Source organism: Hyla sarda, chromosome 6 (assembly GCF_029499605.1).
Source record: "Hyla sarda isolate aHylSar1 chromosome 6, aHylSar1.hap1, whole genome shotgun sequence".
NCBI lineage: Eukaryota > Metazoa > Chordata > Amphibia > Anura > Hylidae > Hyla > Hyla sarda.
In genome coordinates, this window is record NC_079194.1 from 298,017,973 (window position 1) to 298,040,133 (window position 22,161).

General features: G+C 42.2%; 1 protein-coding gene across 1 annotated transcript in view; it reads right to left on the bottom strand.

Annotated features, from left to right (window-relative positions):
• Positions 1–911: 911 nt before the first annotated feature.
• Positions 912–22,161, bottom strand: part of LOC130277525 (uncharacterized) — a 161,567-nt gene continuing 140,317 nt past the window's right edge. The window contains exon 5 of the mRNA XM_056528202.1: positions 912–1,185. Within this exon, the coding sequence (XP_056384177.1) occupies positions 912–1,185 (274 nt within the window). The remainder of the gene's footprint in view (positions 1,186–22,161) is intronic.

Sequence of the window (22,161 nt, forward strand, 5' to 3'; positions counted from 1 at the left end):
GATTGATAGATAGATAAATAGATATGAGATAGATAGATATATAGATAGATATAAGATAGGTAGATAGATAGATACAGAAAAATTTTATGAACAGTGGCACACCAGGTGTCAGCAAAAAAAAGGTGATTTATTCAAAAAAACGTGTTAGGCAACGTTTCAGCTGGCTCACCCAGCCATTTTCAAGCCTATAAATAGATAGATAAATAGATATGAGATAGATAGAAAGATAGATATGAGATAGATAGATAGATAGACAGATATGAGATAGATAGATAGATAGATATAAGATAGCTAGATAGATGATAGATAGATATGAGAAAGATAGATAGATAGATATGAGATAGATAGATATGAGATAGATAGATATGAGATAGATAGATAGATAGATGATAGATATGAGATAGATAGATATGAGATAGATAGATATGAGATAGATAGATACATAGATAGAAATGAGATAGATAGATATGAGATAGATAGATAGATATGAGATAGATAGATAGATATGAGATAGATAGATAGATATGAGATAGATAGATAGATAATATAGATAGGTAGATAGTTCTTCGTCCTAAAATTCGTAGCAAAATTTGCATATTCAACATATTTGCGGTTATTCTCGCTTCGCGTAAATGCGCACGCGCGTATGCGCATGCGCATTTACGCAAGGCAAAAATAACCACAAATATATCGAATATGCGAATTTTGCGAATATAGGACGAATATTCGTCCATATATTCGCGAAATATCGCAAATCCGAATATGGCCCCCGCCGCTCATCACTATAGCTCTCTGCGGTTCTTCCGGGGTCATCCTAGGACTTCATTGGTCATACAGTATAAGTTCAGTTTAGTTGAACCACATTGGCTCCAAGGGGTTGACGCCCTTCGTTTTTTCTTTAATCGACGGTTTTAGTTCTTGACTTTAAAGTGGCGAAAAAACAAAGCGTCCGAATGTCTCCGCCTGAAACTGATTTTAAACTTTGAGACTCTCGGCAAAGAACATTGAGAACAAGCAAAGATATCATCATTCCGACAAAGAATTATCGTCTCTGAAGAGCTGAACCGCACAATTACCAGAGACAAAGGGTCGTATTTTCTCCACATGCAGATGCAGTTTTCCTGGAACAAAGTCGTGTGGATACATCTAAGAATTAAATTGTCGCAAGGTTTCTGAAGATAAAGACTGTAAAGTCGACAGATAATTGAAAAAAGTCAATTGGTCAAAGTCCATGGTAACGCCTATAGATGTTAAAACGGCAAAAGTTGGCATCAGCCATAATTTTAATTATCCTTAAAATATTTCAGAATAGTTAAAGGGGTACTCCGATGAAAAAGATTTTAACAGATTTGTGAATTACTTCTATTTAAAAATCTAAATCCTTCCAGCACTTATCAGCTGCTGTATACTACACAGGAAGTTGTCTAGTTCATTTCTTTCTGACCACAGTGCTCTCTGCTGACACCTCTGTCCGTGTCAGGAACTGTCCGGAGCAGAAGAGGTTTTCTATGCTATTTCAATTTTTTCCTACTCTGGACAGTTCCTGACACGGACAGAGGTGTCAGCAGAGAGCACTGTGGTCAGAAAGAAATGAACAACTCACCTTCCTGTGGAGAATACAGCAGCTGATAAGTACTGGAAGGGTTAAGATTTTTATATAGAAGTCATTTACAAATCTGTTCAAATTTCTGGCACCAGCTGATTTAAAAAAAAAAAAAAATCACCAGATTACCCCTTTATAGGGGTACTCAGATGGAAAACTCTTTTTTTTTTTTTCAAATCAACTGGTACCAGAAAGTTAAACAGATTTGTAAATGACTTCTATTAAGAAATCTTAATTCTTCCAGTACTTATTAGCTGCTGAATACTACAGAGGACATTCTTTTCTTTTTGGAACACAGAGCTCTCTGCTGACATCACGAGCACAGTGCTCTCTGCTGACATCTCTGTCCATTTTAGGAACTGTCCAAAGCATATGTTTTCTATGGGGATTTTCTCCTACTCTGGACAGTTCCTAAAATGGACAGAGATGTCAGCAGAGAGCACTGTGGTCATGATGTCAGCAGAGAGCTCTGTGTTCCAAAAAGAAAAAAAAATCCTCTGTAGTATTCAGCAGCTAAGTACTGGAAGGATTAAGATTATTTAATAGAAGCAATTTACAAATCTGTTTAACTTTCTGGCACCAGTTGATTAAAAAAAATACTGTTTTCCGCTGGAGTACCCCTTTAAAGGAGTATTCCAGTGCAGGAACACTTCTCCTGCACTGGATGGGGGATAAGTGTCTGATCACTGTGGGTCCCAGTGGTCAGACCCCCCCCCCCCCATGATCTCCTGCATGGCACCCAAGGAATGGAGGGTGTCGACTCCCACACAAAGCAGTAGCCTTCTTGCCCCCCCTATATATACATGAACACTTTACATTCTTATAGAATTTGCCGGAGGGTCTACTGACCTCAGTTGCCCAGCATTACTCCACCTATCCTCCACGTAGCCACCACACATCTTCCAGTCCCCATTTGTCACCGCTACTTACTGTTCATCTCACAGAAACTGCTTCCTTATCCAACCACTGAGGCGGGAAACCACTGCGGTCAGTGATTGTCTCAATGGCCAGTTCCCGCTGAGATGACGTGTTTACAGGAACAAGGAGCCGGGATGAGACCTCAGCCCTGGAGCTTGGGGGGATTGGGCAAGGTAAGTATTAATTCTTCTTTAATGTATTACACCTAGACAAATCGTAGACAACTGTAGATCGGGCAGCATTTTTAATGTGACAGGCTCCCTTTAAAGGGGTTCTCCGCTGCCCTGCTTCTGGAGCTTCCGCTCCCCAGCGTCCGGAACTTTATTGTTCCAAACGGCTGTGTGCGGGCTTCCATGTTCAGGGCCGCCCCCTCGTGACGTCACGTTCCCCAGTCCCGGAAATCCGAAACTGGAGACTCGGCACCCGCATAGAATGCAGGTGCTGCTGGTAGATCGTGGGGGGTCTCAGCAGGAATACCCCTTTAAGTATGGGAAATAGGGGAGGGTTATATACGGTAATAGGAGGTAAGTGCTTGACAAAAAAAGAACAGGATCCAGCTCCCAAAAAGAAATGTTAAAAGTCCAAAATTTCATTCACATGTTTAAAAATAGGTGAAAACCAAAATGGGATAAAAGCATAGCAGAAACGCCAACGCGTTTCGAACCTTATGGTTCTTAATCATGGCATGGCAGGAGGTAAGTGGGTCTCAGCAGTCATTAAAGGATAGGGGATAAGTGTCAGATAATGGGGTGGGGGTGGGGGTGTCAGACCTCCCACACTGTGCCCCTGCTTTCTGCATGAAAAGAGCGGCGTCGACCTCAGCACGAAGCTGCGACCAGCGCGCCCCCTCTATTGGAGATTGCCGAGTGCAGTCCTTCGACTCTCCCATAGAACTGCATGGAGGGGGCAGCTTCGTGCTGTGGTCGACACGCCCCATTCAGGAGGAGAGGCGGGGCGCAGTGCGGTAGATCGCGGAGGTCCCCCCGCCATCTGACATTCATCCCCTCTCCTTAGGATGGGGCATACGTTTTTTTTTTTTTTCTCCTTTAAACATGGCCCGCGAACAACAACTGAATGGAATTTTTTGGTAACTTTTTGTGACTCTCGGCGTGGCACCGGGCCATGTGGCACTCTCTCACTCGCCTGCGGGATGCTATTAGATGATGACACACTCCGATTTGGCAGACGTTAACCTTAGCACCTCTCCAAAGCCTAATGTCTGAATGAAACAGTCTTCATTAAAGAAGGAAACAATTAAGTAATTAAATCGGAGCAGATGTCATAGATCACAGACAGAACGTACCGGATCCAACCCTTAATTATTGTAAGCGGAATGGGTGAAGACGACAACGAGATGGAGCCAAGGAGGAATGATAACATTTGGGATTCAAAGTTTGAAAAGTAAAAAAAAATTGGTAATATAGGGGGTGATTTATCAAAACCTGTGCAGAGGAAGAGTGGTGCAGTTGCCCCTAGCAACCAATCAGATTGCTTCTTTCATTTTCCACAGGCCTCTAAAGAGGCCTGTGGAAAATGAAAGAAGCAATCTGATTGGTTGCTAGGGGCAACTGCACCACTCTTCCTCTGCACAGGTTTTGATAAATCTCCCCCATAGTTGATAACTTTGGTGCCTCGTTGCCCCCCCCCCTCTGTTAATGTTATATTATGATCACACATCACATGACACCATTAGACACCCGCATAGGTTGCGTGACATCCATAGTGACATCACTGATTGGTGGTTTCCACAGTCACGTGGTGCTAAAGTAAAGATGGGTAAATCTTCCGAGATTGGTTTTGGTGTCCAATTTTGGTGAATCCGACTTTAAAGGGGTACTCCACTGGAAAGCATTTTTTTTTTTTTTTTTTTTAAATCAACTGGTACCAGAAAGTTAAACGGATTTGTAAATTACTTCTATAAAAAAAAAAAAAATCTTAACCCTTCCAGTACTTATTAGCTGCGTATGATCCACGGGAAATTCTTTTCTTTTTGAATGTCCTTTTTGTCTGACCACAGTGCTCTCTGCTGACACCTCTGTCCATTTAAGGAACTGTCCAGAGTAGGAGCAAATTCCCATAGAAAACCTCTCCTGCTCTGGACAGTTCCTGACATGGACAGAGGTGTCAGCAGAGAGCACTGGGGTCAGACAGAAAGGAAATAATAAAAAAAATAAAAAATCTGGAACATACAGCAGCTGATAAGTACTGGAAAGGTTAAGATTTTTTAATAGAAGTAATCTACATGAAATGAGAATGGAGGATGGCACTCGCCAAGGGCCTCAGTGTGCAGGTAACAGCTGTGTCGTACTGTACTTCATCCGACCAAATCTGTTTAACTTTCTGGCAACAGTCGATTAGAAAAAAAAAAAAATGTTTTCCACCGGAGTACCCCTTTAAGATTCATTTCAGATTCAAATTCTGATCCAGATTCATATTGGTTCTGATTGGCCATGCATAATATGTACAGGAGCGGGGACTCCTGTCTAAAGTAAGAGTCTCTGTTCCTGTACACTACATTGCTGCCACCTCTGTCCAAGTCAGGAGCTGTCCATGGCAAAAGTAAACCTCTCCTGCTCTGTACAGTTCCTGACACGGACAGAGGTGTCAGCAGAGAGCACTGTGGTCAGACTGGAAAGAACTATATAACTTCCTGTGTAGTATGCAGCAGCTGATAAGTACTGGAAAGATGAAGATTTTTAAATAGAAGTCATTTACTAATCTGTATAACTTTCTGGCAAAAGTTGATTTGAAGACATTTTCCCCCTTCTGGAGTACCCCTTTAATTGTTCTTCAATTCTGCTCTCAAAAATTCGGATTTCTCTTTAGTACAGAATTGGTTGATTCATTGAGTACATTAAGATAGAAGTGTCAGGAACTGTCCAGGGCAGGAGAGGTTTGCTATGGGGATTTGCTTCTGCTCTGGACAGTTCTTGACATGGTCAGAGGTGTCAGCAGATAGCACTGTGGTCAGACTGGAAAGAACTACACAACTTCCTGTGGAGCATACAGCAGCTGATAAGTACTGGAAGGGTTAAGATTTTTAAAGGGGCACTCGAGTGGAAAACTTTTTTTTTTTTTTAATCAACTGGTGCCAGAAAGTTAAACAGATTTGTAAATGACTTCTATTTAAAAATCTTAATCTTCCAGTACTTATTAGCTGCTGAATACTACAGCGGAAATTATTTTATTTTTGGAACACAGTGCTCTCTGCTGAATCATGAGCACAGTGCTCTCTGCTGAATCTGGACAGTTCCTAAAATGGACAGAGATGTCAGCAGAGAGCACTGTGCTCGTGATTCAGCAGAGAGCACTGTGTTCCAAAAAGAAAATAATTTCCACTGTAGTATTCAGCAGCTAATAAGTACTGGAAGGATTAAGATTTTTTAATGGAAGTAATTTACAAATCTGATTAAAGGGGTACTCCGGTGGAAACGTTTTTCTTTTTTTATAAATCAACTGGTGCCAGAAAGTTGAACAGATTTGTAAATTACTTCTATTAAAAAATCTTAATCCTTCCAGTACTAATTAGCTGCTTAATACTGCAGAGGAAATTCTTTTCTTTTTGGAACACAGAGCTCTCTGCTGACATCAGGAGCACAGTGCTCTCTGCTGACATCTCTGGCCATTTTAGGAACTGTCCAGAGCAGCATATGTTTGCTATTGGGATTTTCTCCTACTCTGGAAAGTTCTTAAAATGGACAGAGGTGTCAGCAGAGAGCACTGTGTTCCAGAAAGAAAAGTATTTCCTCTGTAGTATTCACCAGCTGATAAGTACTGGAAGGATTAAGATTTTTTAATAGAAGTCATTTACAAATCTGTTTAACTTTCTGGCACCAGTTGGTTTAAAAAAAAAAAAAAAAAAAAAAAAAAACGTTTTCCACTGGAGTACCCCTTTAATCTCTTATTTCAGATGCTTTTTCGATTGAACAGAATCTGTTGCGTTCTTTCCGAGGTTAAAGCTTTCCCGATCCTGGAGGCTTCCGGCAGACCAATCATGTTAACACAATAACACAGCCCACGGGCTGTCATGTCACAATGAACATATCCCATGTACAGGGATCTGCCTTCACAGATTGGAGCTGACATCATAATCACTCTGCCATAATTGCTGAATATTGTGCCTGTTCTCCAGCCCCTCGCTTCAGCCACTTCCTCTCATTTCTCGCTCGCCGCTTCATCATATCGGATTGTCTATCTCATTTTTTTTTTACCTAACTCGGTTACGGAATAGAGAAAACATGCATGAAGGCTAAAAAGCCCAACGGATAGGGGGGGACTATAAGTCACAGCGTTTCCTGTAAGGCAATAGAATTCTAGGTATTACTATAATTCCAAATACTGGATATGTTGTTGAATGGAAATGTATCTGGGCAGGAACGTTTATAGCGTGCGCATTTTTATATGGGGAGGTTACATAATGGGGGTTATCCAGGAAAAACGTTTTATATATATATATATATATATATATATATATATATATATATATATATATATAAACTGGCTCCAGAAAGTTGAACAGATTTGTAAATTACTTCTATTAAAAAATCTTAATCCTTCCAGTACTTATGAGCTGCTGAAGTTGAGTTGTTCTTTTCTGCTCTCTGAGGACACCTGTCTCGGGAACTGTCCAGAGTAGAAGCAAATCCCCATAGCAAACCTCTTCTACTCCGTGCAGTTCCTGAGACAAGCAGAGATGTCAGCAGAGAGCACTGTTGCCAGACAGAAAAGAACAACTCAACTTCAGCAGCTCACAAGTACTGGAAGGATTACGATTTTTTTTTATAGAAGTAATTTACAAATTTACAAAATCAACCCTATATAAGTAGCAGGTAGCTACACAAGGCCCTTTCATTTTCTAAAAGCCTCCCCGTCTGACTGGGAAAGCATGGTAAGTGAGCTATTACACCTTGCTCACACTGGTGTGGTGCTGTACGGCGTCCGTTGCTGCCGTGGCGCCGTGTCTGCGGGGAGGTGCTACCAAGGGACTGGATTGAGTGGCATTGGGGCCGCTCTGCCAGTGAGTCGTTCCCCCTGTGGGCACTGTTGTGGCAGCGGTGGTGGTTCCGCCCAGTGCTACGCCATTTTAGGCGTGGTGACTGTTACGCCTCCTCCCATGGACTTGCATTTAGGTGGGCATGGCATGATGTCATGAGAGGGCGTGGCCGTGATGTCACGAGCTCCGGTCCCCGCACTCAACGTTCAGAACAAAATGTTACAAACACTGAGGCAGTGGAGTATCCCTTTAACCCCTTAAGGACATGCACCTTAAATGTACGGCACTGCATAGCATCACTTAGCGCACTGCGCCGTACATTTATGGCGCGGCTGTGACACGAGCACAGGAGCTGCACTCGCTTCATTCCCAGCTGGTCCCGCTGGTAATGGCAGACATCATCGATTGTGATGATACAGCTGTGGGTGGGTTGGGTGGGGGGTGGACAGGCAGTGCAATTGCAGGGTCCCAATTAGCTAAGATGGCAGCCAAAGGTCTCTCCCTTACCCCTATGTTGCTCCGAGCCCCTCTGCTTATACAGTCTGCCTCAGGCAGACTATACAAGTAGATTGACAATAACACTAATCAATGCTATGTTATGGCAAAACATAGATAGAACTTTTCTTTAAAATTCTGCCCAGGTTGGGGGCATTTAAAAAAATATCAATCAATCAATAAATAAATCAATCAATCAATAAATAAATAAATAAATAAAAAACAACATGTTTCATCAAAACAAAAATAGTACCAATAAATACAAATTACAGTGCAAAGAATGAGCCCACATAAAGCTCTGTATATGGAAACACACACACACATATATACAGTGATCCCTCAACTTACAATGGCCTCAACATACAATAGTTTCAACATACAATGATCTTTTCTGGACTATTGTAACTTGAAACCAGACTCAACATACAATGCTACGGACAGTCCAGATCTGTGATAGCTGTCACAACTGGAGGAACTGACCAATCAGAATGGGCATTTTACTTGTAAATCACCTGTATTACTGAAGTGCATGCACTGACTGGTGTCTGATAGCGCCCCCTACAGTACAGGGAGGAACTACAAGTTCTGTACTACTCCTTACCTGTGTCAGGGTTAGCTGCTCTTTTGGACACCAAGTAACGGGGGCTCCATTTGGGACACTGTGTGTACTGTATAGAACCCTGAAGAAGCTCCTGTCCTCTACATAAACCATTCTTTCCCAACCAGGGTGTCTCCAGCTGTTGCAAAACTACAACTCCCAGCATGCCCGGACAGCCAACGGCTGTCCGGGCATGCTGGGAGTTGTAGTTTTGCAACAGCTGGAGGCACCCTGGTTGGGAAACACTGACATAGACCATGATTTACAGCTCTCAGCAGATCTTTCTTACTTTTATATGTAAGGACTTGTTTTATATATATTATTTATCTACTTATTTTTCTTTAATTCTCACTTTTTCTTTTTTTCGGATGACATTTTGGTGGCTTCAGAACCAATTACCAGGTTTCCATAGAGTTCTAGTCTCAACATACAATGGTTTCAACATACAATGGTCGTCCCGGAACCAATTAATATTGTAACTTGAGGGATCACTGTATATATATATATATATATATATATATATATATATATATATATAATCATAGGGTCAGAATAGAACAGTTTAGTCCATTCTTATTTTCTTTAAAAAAAAAGTTAAAACTATTTTAAAAGTAGTAAAATAAAACAAAACATATGCAAATTGAGTATCACTATATTTTACTGACCTACAGAATAAAGATTAGTGTTGCTCGCGAATATTCGCAATGCGAATTTTATTCGCGAATATCGCATATTCGCGAATATTCGCGAATATAGCACTATATATTCGTAATTACGAATAGTCTTTTATTTATTTTTTTTATTTTTTTTTTCACAGTGATCATCCCTTTCTGCTTCCAGCTTGCGTGGTGTAAAGAAGGCTCTAATACTACTGTGTGAGACCGGTGTGCAAATTTTCGCATATGCGAAAATATGCATATGCTAATTTTCGTATATGCGAATTTTCGGTTGTGTTAATTTCTGTGTATGCTAATTTTCGCATATGCACAATTTCGCATACGCGAATTTTCACATATGCGAAAATAAATCGAGAATGTTGCGAATATTCGCGAATATATGACGAATATTCGCGAATATTCGCGAATTCGAATATGGCCTATGCCGCGCAACACTAATAAAGATAACATCATTTACACCGTAAGACGCACTGTGTAGAGACAAAACTTTCCAAAAGTTAAAAAAATCTATTTTTATTCTATTCTTTTCTATGTTTGTCCCATTCTCTGATTTACACAACAGCTACTTCCAATACTTCCAGCTACTTCCAATAGGGGGCCCTAGAGTGACAGATATTTCCTAGAGACCTAATTAATGTACTTTCCCCTAAGTAGCAAAACATGATTCAACATGTACTTTTAAGAAACTTGAATGGTTACACTCCTGAAAAAACATTTTTTTTTAAATCAACTGGTGCCAGAAAGTTAAAGGGGTTACCCAGGAAAAAACTTTTTTTTTAACATATCAACTGGCTCCAGAAAGTTAAACAGATTTGTAAATTACTTCTATTAAAAAATCTTAATCCTTTCATTACTTATGAGCTTCTGAAGTTAAGGTTGTTCTTTTCTGTCTAAGTGCTCTCTGATGACACCTGTCTCGGGAACCGCCCAGTTTAGAAGCAAATCCCCATAGCAAACCTCTTCTAAACTGGGCGTTTCCCAAGACAGGTGTCATCAGAGAGCACTTAGACAGAAAAGAACAACCTAAACTTCAGAAGCTCATAAGTAACGAAAGGATTAAGATTTTTTAATAGAAGTAATTTACAAATCTGTTTAACTTTCTGGAGCCAGTTGATGTATAAAAAAAAGTTTTTTCCTGGATAACCCCTTTAAACAGATTTGTAAATTGCTTCTATTTAAAAATCTTAATCCTTCCAGTACTTATCAGCTTCTGTATGCTCGTGAGGAAGTTGTGTAGTTCCTTCCAGTGTGACCACAGTGCTCTCTGCACACACTTCTGTCCATGTCAGGAACTGTCCAGATCAGGAGAGGTTTGCTAAAGGGATTTGCTCCTGCTCTGGACAGTTCCTGACATGGACAAAGGTGTCAGCAGAGAGCACTGTGATCAGACAGAAAAGAACAACTCAGCTTCCTCTGTAGTATACAGCCACTGATAAGTACTGGAAGGATTAAGATTTCTTTTTTTTCATAGAAGTAATTTACAGTTGTTATGAAAAAAGTACATTTCCACCGGAGTACCCCTTTTAAAGGGGTTATCCAGGAATCGAAAAACAGAGATATTTTTTTTTCAAAGACCGCTCCCTGTCTGTGTCCGGGTTGGGTGTGGTTCTGCACCTCAGTTCCATTGAAGTACATGGAGCCAAGTTGTAAGACCACACCCAACCTGGAGACAGACAGGGAGCGGTCTTTGAAAAAAATTATCTCTGTTTTTCGATTCCTGGATAGTCCCTTTAAAATACAACCTTTAGCCGGAAACTTTTCGATTTCCCTAAATTGATCTTCTCCATCATCTGGATGTTAAAGCAAATCGTATATTTCTATTGGTTTAAAAAAAAAGAAAAATTCCCAAATACCCAATGTTTATTGTTACAATTAGTCAGCGGAAAATTCTTCTTAGTATAGAAGCCTACTTAATCTGTGGCCCTGGCTGACAATTCCCCTGTAGGTTACTTCTAAAGAGCGGCTGCTATAAATACGTTTGGTCACTAAATTACCCAATAAGCGAGCGCAATCACTTCCGACTCCTGGCACTGCTAATGTGTGGATACGTCGACGACCTTTCTATTAAAGGGGTTAAACATTAGTCAGAAATGATAGTAATTAGTCTGGTCCTCGAACAGATGGCAATGTTTGTTTGCATTTCATCTATTTGTACTGTATCCCAGTGTATGGTCTGTATCTCATAAGTGGATTTGGCTTGGCTTTCGTTCCCGAGCCCGTTAATTCAATATCAAAAAGATCCTTCATTTCAGATGTTATCCGTCTCCTTCCTTTAGAAGCGCTGGACGCGGAGTACGGGAAGGAGCTTGGCCTTTTAACATTTGAACACAACCAGTAATTACATTTCTCAGATGTGGGAGAGCTCCGGAGTACTCCCACATGTGAGCTACTAATTAAGTATTAGCAACACCTAAAGCTAAAGAACCTCTCAGAGAAGATCCCACAGTCAATTAAATGAGCAGCGTTTCATTAAAAGCAGAAGAGAGAGACAGCGTTTTCTTAATGATTCTAGAGCACAATAAGGATATGTCTTTATTCTTCAGTCTACGACAAACCCTTGATGTGGAGTGTTTGTGGGTTTAAAGGGAGACTCTGCGGCAGGCGTGAAGAATCCTCATGAAATGTTTGTACATGCTATACTAATATTGTCTTTGGTTTTCATTCGCGGTAAAAAAAAATCATTTTTTTTATCACGTCTTAAAGGGGTACTTGCCTTTAGACATCGTATCCCCTATCCAATGGATAGGGGATAAGATGTTTGATCACGGGGGTCCCGCCGCTGAACTCCCTGCAGACGGCGTTCGTTTAGAGCATCAGGGGCAGTGCCGGAGGCTTGTCATGTCATGGCCACACCCCTTGTGACATCACGGCCAAGCCCCCTCAAAACAAATCTATGGGAGTGGCCGTCACACCCCCTCCCATAGACTTGCATTGAGGGGGTGTGGCTGTGACATCACGAGCCTCTGCCCCACATCGCCAGTCATCTGGCATGGAGTGAAGTTTGCTCCGTGCACCGGATGTCTGCGGTGCTGCAGCCGAGATTGCGGGACCCCTGCGATCAGACATCTTATCCTTTGGATATGATGTCTAGAGGCTGAGTACCCCTTTAAGCTGGGCTGGTTTTAAAGAGTACTATGTTCACTTTTACAGTTTAATGTAAAACAGTGATTATTTGAAGTACAAAAAATGATATGTTGTAGTACTTAAGTACTACAACATATCTCTAATATACTTTAATTAAAAAAAGTGGTTTTAAACAAGTTTAAAATCACTTTTAAATTCGGCCACTAGGGGTCGCCCTCCTAGTGGCCGAATGCATTCGGCAGTGACGTCACTACTGAATTTTGACTCATTTAAGCCTGGCAATGAGTCGAAATTCAGGCACTGCGGTGCTCGCTCCCGCCTGTCAATCAAACAGGCGAGAGCGAGCACGCTGATAGCTGGGGCTGCGCGCATTGGCCAGCTCCACTGGCCTCGCGCAAGGCCCCGCCTGCCCCGTTACCCTGTCCCCACGAGCGCGATTGCTACCATCACCGCTAGCGGGGTCCCCACTAGCGGTGTCACAAGAATGCAGAGCGAGGCTCTGTTCCCCGTCCCTGTCAGCTCTCAGGGTACGGGAACATATTTAAAAGCCTTGCGCGCATGTGCAGTACTACGCAAATAGCGTAGGGTTAACGCCAGGCTTCTAGCGCTGCCTACTATTTGCGAAGTGCTGCGCCTGCGCAGTACTACGTTAGCCGCGCGCGAGGCTTTTAAATCTATTCCCGTACCCTGAGAGCTGACAGGGACGGGGAACAGAGCCGCGCTCGGCATTCTTGTGACACCGCTAGTGGGCACAGGACCCCGCTAGCGGTGATGGTAGCGATCGCACTCGCGGGAGGCATTCTTGTGACTCTATGACACTAGACAATAGGGTGCCTCCAGCTGTTTCACAACTACAATTCTCAGCATGGCCTGACAGCTAATAGCAATCATGGCATGCTTGGAGTTGTAGTTGGGAAACAGCTGGAGGCACCCTATTAGATAAATAACACTCATGAGATGTGAGGGCGGAAGCAAGCGCCCAGCAAGGCATCAGTGACGTCGCGCCTGTTGGGAAGCGCTGCTTCCTGCCCTGCTTTATAGAGCAGATTTAGAAGCACTAAATCTGCTCTATTAAAGCAATTACAACATTTTGTGAAGCCAGGTAGGGGGTTAGGGCTAGATTACTACTAGGTAGGGACATATTAGATTATAAAGTACTTGGTGGGAGCTACCCTTTAATCATGAGTAGAGCCACGCCTTGCGGCAGCGGCAAAGAGTCAAAAACACCCGCGCAAGAATCCGTGCAGTTTAGCCCCAAGAAATGGGCATCTTTAATGCAAAAAAAAAAAGGATTGAAAATTGTAACTGTTTTTCTGCCATTGGCTTTTTTTTTTTGTTTTTTGGCATTTTTTAATTATCCTTTTTTCCAGATATTTTTTGTCTGTTTATTTTTTTTCTTTCATTTCTGAAACCAGCTGTTTTTGGGACAAGATGACCCAAACAAATGTGTCCAGAGATCTTTCTAGTGATCCTTTTATACCTAGACCTGTAACCAAGACAAGAGGCCATCCTCTGTGTCTAGAGTTTATTTAAAAGAAGAAAAACTACCACAAGAGGACATAGTTTTAAACTGGAGGGGCAAATATTTAAAAGTAATATGAAGAAGTATTGCTTTACTGAGAGAGTAGTGGATGCATGGAATAGTCTTCCTGTAGAAGTGGTAGCTGCAAATACAGTGAAGGAGTTTAAGCATGTATGGGATAGGTATAAGGCTATCCTTCATATAAGATAGAGATAAGTATAAGGCTATCCTTCATATAAGATGGGGCCAGGGACTATTGATAGGATTCAGATTATTGGGCAGACTAAATGGGCCAAATGGTTCTTACCGGCCGACACATTCTATGTTTCTATGGAACTTTGCCACATGATGTTGTGATGTCTGACTCAATAAACAAGTTCAAGGGGGGGGGGGGGAATGAATATTTTCCTGTAAAAATATAATATTACCGGTTATAGTTACTAGATTTATGGGGATAGAACGTTCATCCAGGGATTATGAAGTCAGGAAGGAATTTTTCCTCTGTCATGGGGCAATTGGCATCAGCCTCATTGGAGGTTTTTTGCCTTCTTCTGGATCAACACAGTAGGGTTTTAGTTTGTACTTGATGGACTCTTGCCTTTTTTTCCATCCTTATGAACTGAGGCTGTAAGGCTGAAATTTAAACGTTGCGTAAAAGGTTAAAAAAATAAAATAAAAAATAAAACAACAACAAATAAAGTAAACAAACAAAAAGCTTCCATATCTGAAATAAGACTTTAAATAATAAATTAAAAAGATTATTTCTTGACACTTCCTTTATTTCTAATTGACAAGACAACAAGAGGAGATTCGATGGGAAATATGCAATGGCGTCACGATTCAGGCCAAGCGCGGCACTTTACTCAGCCATTATGTGGGATAAAAGAAAAGCGATAATTTGCTCCTATCATATTGATCAGATGTATGCAAACCGTTAAGTGTTCTATTCAAAGCAGAAGGAGAAGGCAAGGCTTTGATCCAAGGCAACAAATGGTGTTAAATATGGCTTTAATCTTAGGAGCATCCTGCTCTCCTTACATCTCGAACAAATGCTGAGAAGGAAGCCTTATGCTGCCGGAGACGATTCCCAGGAACAAATTGGTTTTTAGGAACAACCTGTCTTACTTTACCAAAAGAAAGCAGGAGGGATGGGGGCAAGGTGCAGGAAGTGTGTTCACAGCCAAAAAAGAAAAAAAAGAAAAAGGGAAAATATTAAGTCTCTTTTCTGAAATAACAAAATTTCACATTTTCTTTCAGTCTGTAGAGAATTTGGTATATTAGGGCACTGTTTTTTCCTCCATGCCCTCTGATTCTATTGGAAGAAAGTTGACCTCAGGACAAAGGTAGCCATTTTGAAATTGATGGTCAACCAGACTACAGAACTTGCTGTATTCTTTTCCTTCCATTGTCTTATCATTTGACTTATGGCCTCCATTTTCAAAGACATTTTTCCTCCTGACCTTTTTTGGGCGCCTGTAATGATTGCACCTGGCCAGGCTGTGCATGTTGCTCTCTGGTCAGGTCAGAGTTACAGGCCCGGGCCAATCAGCAGCTAAGTAAGGGTATTTCATTTCTACTCAGCCTCCTGGCTTGGCTCATGATTTTAGCTTTGTTCTGAAGTAGTTCAGTTTAAATGTCACTCCTGTCTGTGTCTGTCCGGCCATGTCTTTGTAGTTCACACCCGTTTGTGTAGTTTTTAGCCTAGTCCTGTTTGTTAGTGATCTGTCTATACTATGATAGGTTTAATCCTGTCTAGTTTGTATCTGCTGTGTTAACCTGCATCTAGACTTCTATTTACACCTGTTTGTGCATTTTATGTTCCACCATGGTATAGGTCTTGATCCAATGCTTATCTTGCTTTGCCCCTATGCCTGGTATGAGTAGTATTTCTGTTGATTCTTGTTGGAGCCTAACCCTTTTACGTTACAGGTGCCGAATCCGGCTGGGGAAGGGCAAACCGTGCTCTCCCGTACCCCAGTCGGATCCGGCACCTGTAACATAAAAACGAGGTGTGAATGCAGCCTTATCTATACCTGTGTCTCCTGATCTGTTTAGTGTTCCGACTTCAGTTACCTGTTTACTCTCTCCATTTTTGGTTTATATTGCTGCTATATCTCCTAGTATACTGTTTTGTTTATATTTTTATACCTGCTGTTTTATGGCTTTGTTTCTGAGGCTTTTGTCTGTAAGCTATAGACCTATTCACCAAAAGATCACCAAGGTGATCCACTAATTCCCTATATTTCCCATATATTTGTTGAAAGGTATAATCTTTATTAATTCAGAACACCAACAAAAAAGGGTTAAAAATTGCAGTGTATCTCTCCTCCCGTATTAATAGTAATTGTCTGTGCCAACCAGGCATCACCTAGTATCTACCTGTGTGTACCTGCAGTGTACACACGGTTGTTGGGGGAGTCTACACTGTATATTAAAAACCTGTCCTATGCCCCCCTCATAGGACAGGTTTTTAATATACAGTGTAGACTCCCCCAACAACCGTGTGTACACTGCAGGTACACACAGGTAGATACTAGGTGATGCCTGGTTGGCACAGACAATTACTATTAATACGGGAGGAGAGATACACTGCAATTTTTAACCCTTTTTTGTTGGTGTTCTGAATTAATAAAGATTATACCTTTCAACAAATATATGGGAAATATAGGGAATTAGTGGATCACCTCGGTGATCTTTTGGTGAATTGGTTTAAATAACCCTCCATATATTGGTCCGCAGTTGGATCATATAAGCTATAGACCTGCCATTATGTTTCCCTGACATCTGCTTGTTACTACTTTGCGTTAAATTATATAATCTTGGTTCCCTGTCTGTTGCTTATAGCTTGTTAACCCTTTGTATCCTGACCTGTCTCCCCAACCTCCATACAGTTCTGTTCATTGTTTTGACTCATGTCACCCCTGCATTTTATTTCAGTTGAGGGACCGGCGCCAAGTTGTAGAACCGCTGATTAGGGCAAATAGGCAAGGAAAGAGGTTCTGAGTAAGCTCAGGGCTCACTAGTCCCTGTACGATGAGACAACGCCAGTCATCTTTACCCCATAAAAAGGTTACTACTCATGTTTCTTAATTATGTAGTAAAGCAGAACCAACCGATTAATTCTCAAATATGGAAAAGATGGGCGATAGGTCATGTTCAAAGGGTCTACACAGCCATATTGGCTATAACCCAACCTTTCCCTTGTCCTGTGACCCTATAACAAATTTTTCTAGGGGGATCAGAACTCATGAATAAAAAAAAGTTCTTTGCAGGGGATTTTATGATCTTAGAGGAAAGGGCATTTTACATTGTGCTATATGTAGCACGGAGCCGGAGAGAAAAGAACTTCTGCCTCTGTAGTCTGTCTAATGAAGTCAAGTCAAAGAAGTGAGCACAAAGAAAAAGGCATGAGAATAGATCCGTGTAATATAGAGATCAACATTCTTAACCAGCGCTGGATCAAAGGCCTGCAGCAGGTACAATCCATGTCAATCACTTCCAGAGCCTGGTCCATTAAATGGCACTAATATGCGTCCACCCAAGGGAACAATGGGCAAGGATATGGATTGAAAGAACCTTGATCTTTCAACCCATATACTTGCCCATTGTTCCCTTGGGTGGATGCATATTAGTGCCATTTGGCGGTCCGGGCATGCTGGGAGTTGTATTTTTATAACAGCTGGCATCACACTGGTAAGGAAACACGGAACTAGACAATTGGGTCAAGGCATCCTAAAATGGGGGCTTTTGTGGGATGTTCTCAGAGTGCAGGGGTTAGTACTTAACAAAATTGGAAGGATGAAGAGGTGCCAAGGTCATGGCTGCCCGGTGCCAATGAGCCCCTCTGGTCCGATCCCACGGAGGAGCTACCGTAGAGCAAATTGAAGAACAAGTTGACTCAAAGGAGTCAGATCACAAAAGGCCATCTAAAATGCTGTGTGGCCACAGACTGGTGGGAGCATCCATGCTAACTCTTGTCCACCACCAAGAGTGTATACAAAAATCTTAATCTTTCCAGTACTTATCAGCTGCTGTATGCTCCAGAGGAAGTTGTGTAGTTCTTTCCTGCTTGATCACAGTGTTCTCTGCTGCCCCCTCTGTCCATGGCAGGAACTGTCCAGAGCAGGAGAGATTTGCTATGTGGATTTGCTCCTACTCTGGACAGTTCCTGACAGGGACAGAGGTGTCAGCAGAGAGCAGACTTGAAAAAAACTACACATTTTCCTCCGGAGCATGCAACAGCTGATATGTACTGAAAGGCTTAAGGGGGTATTCCAGTATTTCTTTTTTATCTTCGGCCTTTGAGCCCATGATGCCAAGTTATAATACTGTGTAATAGGCTTCTATTACCTCTGTGCGCCATTTTGCACCATTTTTATGCACAGGACCCAGACTTGGAAGTGCTGTACTGTTTTTATTTTACTGTTGTCTCTGACCTTTCCCAGCATTCCATACAGGACAATGGGGGAGATTTATCAAGACCCATGCAGAGGAAAAGTTGACCAGTTGTCCTTGACAACCAATCAGATTGCTTCTTTCATTTTTGAAAAAGCCTCTGCCAAATTAAAGAAGCGATCTGATTGGTTGCTATGGGCAACTGGTCAACTTTTTCTCTGCATGGGTTTTAATGAATCTCCCCAAATATTTAATAAGTCACATGGTCTCTGAAGGGAGTGGCTATGCTGCAGTGGGTGGGTGAATAGCAGGGTGGAAGGAATTTATCAAAGTAATGCTATCCATCCACTCACTGCTGCTAGCCACGCCCCACGGAGACCACTTGTAGCCGCACGGAATGCTGGGAAAGATCAGAGACAACAGTAAAATAAACACTTGTGCTACAGTTTTTCCGGTGTGGGTCCTGTGAATGAAAAACGGGACAAAGTGACGCATGGAGGTAATAGAAGCAGACTGCACAGTATTTTACCTTGGCATCATGAGCTCAAAGGCTGAAGAAAAAAAATGATGGAATTAACCTTAAAGGGGTACTTCGCCCCTAGACATCTTATCCGCTATCCAAATGATAGGGGATAAAATGTCTGATCGCGGGGGTCCCGCCGCTGGGGATCCCCGCAATCTCGGCTGCTGCACTCTGGTGCACGGATCGGACTTGCCGGATGACTGGCGATGTGGGGCAGAGGCTCGTGACGTCACAGCCATGCCCCCTCAATGGAAGTCTATGGGATGGGGCGTGGCTGTGACGTCACAAGCCTCTGGCGCTGAACCCGACTCTCTAAACCAATACCGGGTGCAGCACGGAGATCACGGGGGTCACCAGCGGCGGGACCCACGTGATCAGACATTTTATCTCCTATCCTTTGGATAGGGGATAAGATGTCTTGGGGCAGAGTACCCCTTTAAAGGGGTACTCCACCGGAAAACATTTTGTTTTAAATCAACTGATGCCAGAAAGTTAAACAGACTTGTAAATTACTTCTATTTAAAAATCTTAACCCTTCCAGTACTTTTCAGCTGCTGTATGCTCCACAGAAAGTTCTTTTCTTTTTGAATTTCCTTTTAGTCTGACCACAGTGCTCTCTGCTGACACCTCTGTTCATGTCAGGAACTGTCCAAAGCAGGATAGGTTTGCTATGGGGATTTGCTCCTGCTCTGGACAGTTCCTAAAATGGACAGAGGTGTCAGCAGAGAGCACTGTGGTCAGACAAAAGGAAATTAAAAAAAGAAAAGAACATACAAAAAAGAATGGAACATACAGCAACTGATAAGTACTGGAAGGGTTAAGATTTTTAAATAGAAGTAAGTTACAAATCTTTTTAATTTTCTGGCACCAGCTGATTAAAAATAAATGTTTTCCAGTGGAGTACCCCTTTAAAGCCTTCCAGTACTTATAAGCTGCTGTATGCTCCAGAGGAAGTTGAGTAGATCTTTCCAGTCTGACTACAGTGCTCTCTGCTGCCGCCCCTGATGAAGAAAATTATATCCTGGAATACCCCTTTAAGATTTTTACATAGAAGTCATTTACAAATCTCCATAACCTTCTGGCACCAGTAGATTTGTTTTGAGTACCCCTTTTATACACGTTTAGTATATCTGGGCCAAAATGTCACATTTTTATTGAGTTTTTCTTGAAGCTGTATGATACATGAAGTGAAACATGTCGGATTGTACTCTTTAGTGATCTACGGTTAACGGTTAATCCTAGTGAGTGCAGTCACTTCTTTATCATTGATGAGCCATCAATTATTCCCTTCGAGAGAGACTGTTCTTCACTTTAGGGTAGAAGCCTTTTAAATACGGACGTACCGCAAAGAGAGTTCTCGGCAATGATGAGCAAGTATGGTTGGGCGAGCACGCACCATCTAGCACCAGTGGTACCGACCACGACTGAGATACTTAATGGTCCTATGAAATGTAATGAAAACAGCGGTGACCTCTGAGCTTAATGATCCGTGTAGGACAAAACGGGAACGAGCCAAGTTCTGAGACATGGCAGCCCGGCCTTTCATTAGGAGCACGAGGCTATTGCTTACTCATTAAACAGCCCATTACATAACTTTCCAGAAATGCTTTTAACAATGTTACTTGCAAAGAAACATAAAACTCCTACCTGAGAAGAATTTTTGGCACTGGGCTGCTGGCACATGCCTTGCATAACAAAAATCGGAACACAAAAGATATGGAAATATGATCCTCGGTACTTTAGAGCGCTGTAGAGCTCATCAACACATTTGCATATCCTAAAAATTAAAATATGAATATATTTTATAGCGGTTGCCATAGAGGTTGCTCTCCCCCTTGATTGGGCAGGATATTGCCCTGGTGCCCCCAGCTTTACAAAGATAGGGCTTTGACGAGTATAGGGGGCATCAATTCTACTCTATCAATGGTGCAATAGGGGTCTGACTAAATGCTTTTGTAATGTCCTACAGCAGGTTAAACAGCAAGTTAAACAGATTTGTAAATTACTTCTATTTAAAAATCTTAATCCTTCCAGTACTTATCAGCTGCTGTATACAACAGAAGAAGTTATTTTTTCATTTCCTTTCTGTCTGACCGCAGTGCTCTCTGCTGACACCTCTGTCCATGTCATGAACTGTCCTGAGCAGGATAGGTTTGCTATAGGGAATTGCTCCTACTCTCAACAGTTCCTAAAATGGACAGAGGTGTCAGCAGAGAGCAAGAGAGAACTGTGGTTGTTACGGGCAGCGCTCTGGTCACTCATTCTGACCATGAGCGCTCCCCTCCTCCTGTTACCAGCGGCGCCGGAACTCGCTGTGCGGGACGTCCCTTAGGGCACGCACGCACCGGCGCTATGCGATTTAAAGGCCCAGTGCACCCTTTATTATCAGTTGCATCTGTACCTCTTTTATAAGTATTTGCACCTCCCACCACTCCTTGCCGGATCTTTGTTTGCCTAGAGCCTTAGAGAAAACGTTACTGTGTTTTCCCTGCCATGTTCTGACCTTCTGTTCCGTGACCTGACCTTGCTCCTGTGCCGCCTGCCTATTTACCTCCTGCTATGTTCCTGACCATACACCTGTGTCTCCTGCCCTGACCTTCTGCTATCCTGACATCGAGTTGCCATATCCCTTCTGTGCTACGTTACATCTCAGCAACCTGTGTGGACGAGTCATACCAGGGGTAAGGACTTGGGTGCCGCCTGCTGCAGCAAGTACATCCCGGTTTGTGGCGGGCTCAGGTGAAAACCAGCGGCACCTTAGACTCCGCTCCCTGGTATGGCCCATGTCATGTTCCACACAGGTACAGTGGATCCACTACTACCGTGAGTGTTACAGTGGTCAGAAAGAAACAAAATGTAAAAAAGAAAAGAACTTCCTGTGGAGCATACATCAGCTGATAAGTACTGGAAGGATTAAGATTTTTATACAGAAGTAACAGAAGTAGTAAACAAAAGTTGAGAGAGAGGGAGATCTAGTCATCTCTTCTCCTAGCCAAGGGCTTCACACACATCGGACAAAGCAGCCCAGCCCCCTTTCAGTGCCTGACTTGTGACGTATTGTCTCAGGCCCCACAGCAGGCTGGGAAAGGTTCGCGACAATATTCATTTTGTAGACTGCAGAAGAAAGACAAAGAAATTCGATTCCAGCTCCTAAACTCAGGTATGTAACATATATTTGTAACTAGGCTAACTTTTCTGCCCCTGTCTTACATTCAAGGAACCAAAATCCTGGAATACCCATTTAACATCCGATTGTAGAACATAAATAACCATATTTAAGTTGACGATGCTATGGTTTCATGTTTAAAAGACATGCACACCTTTCTAATAAAGATACGTTCACATGCATGCCT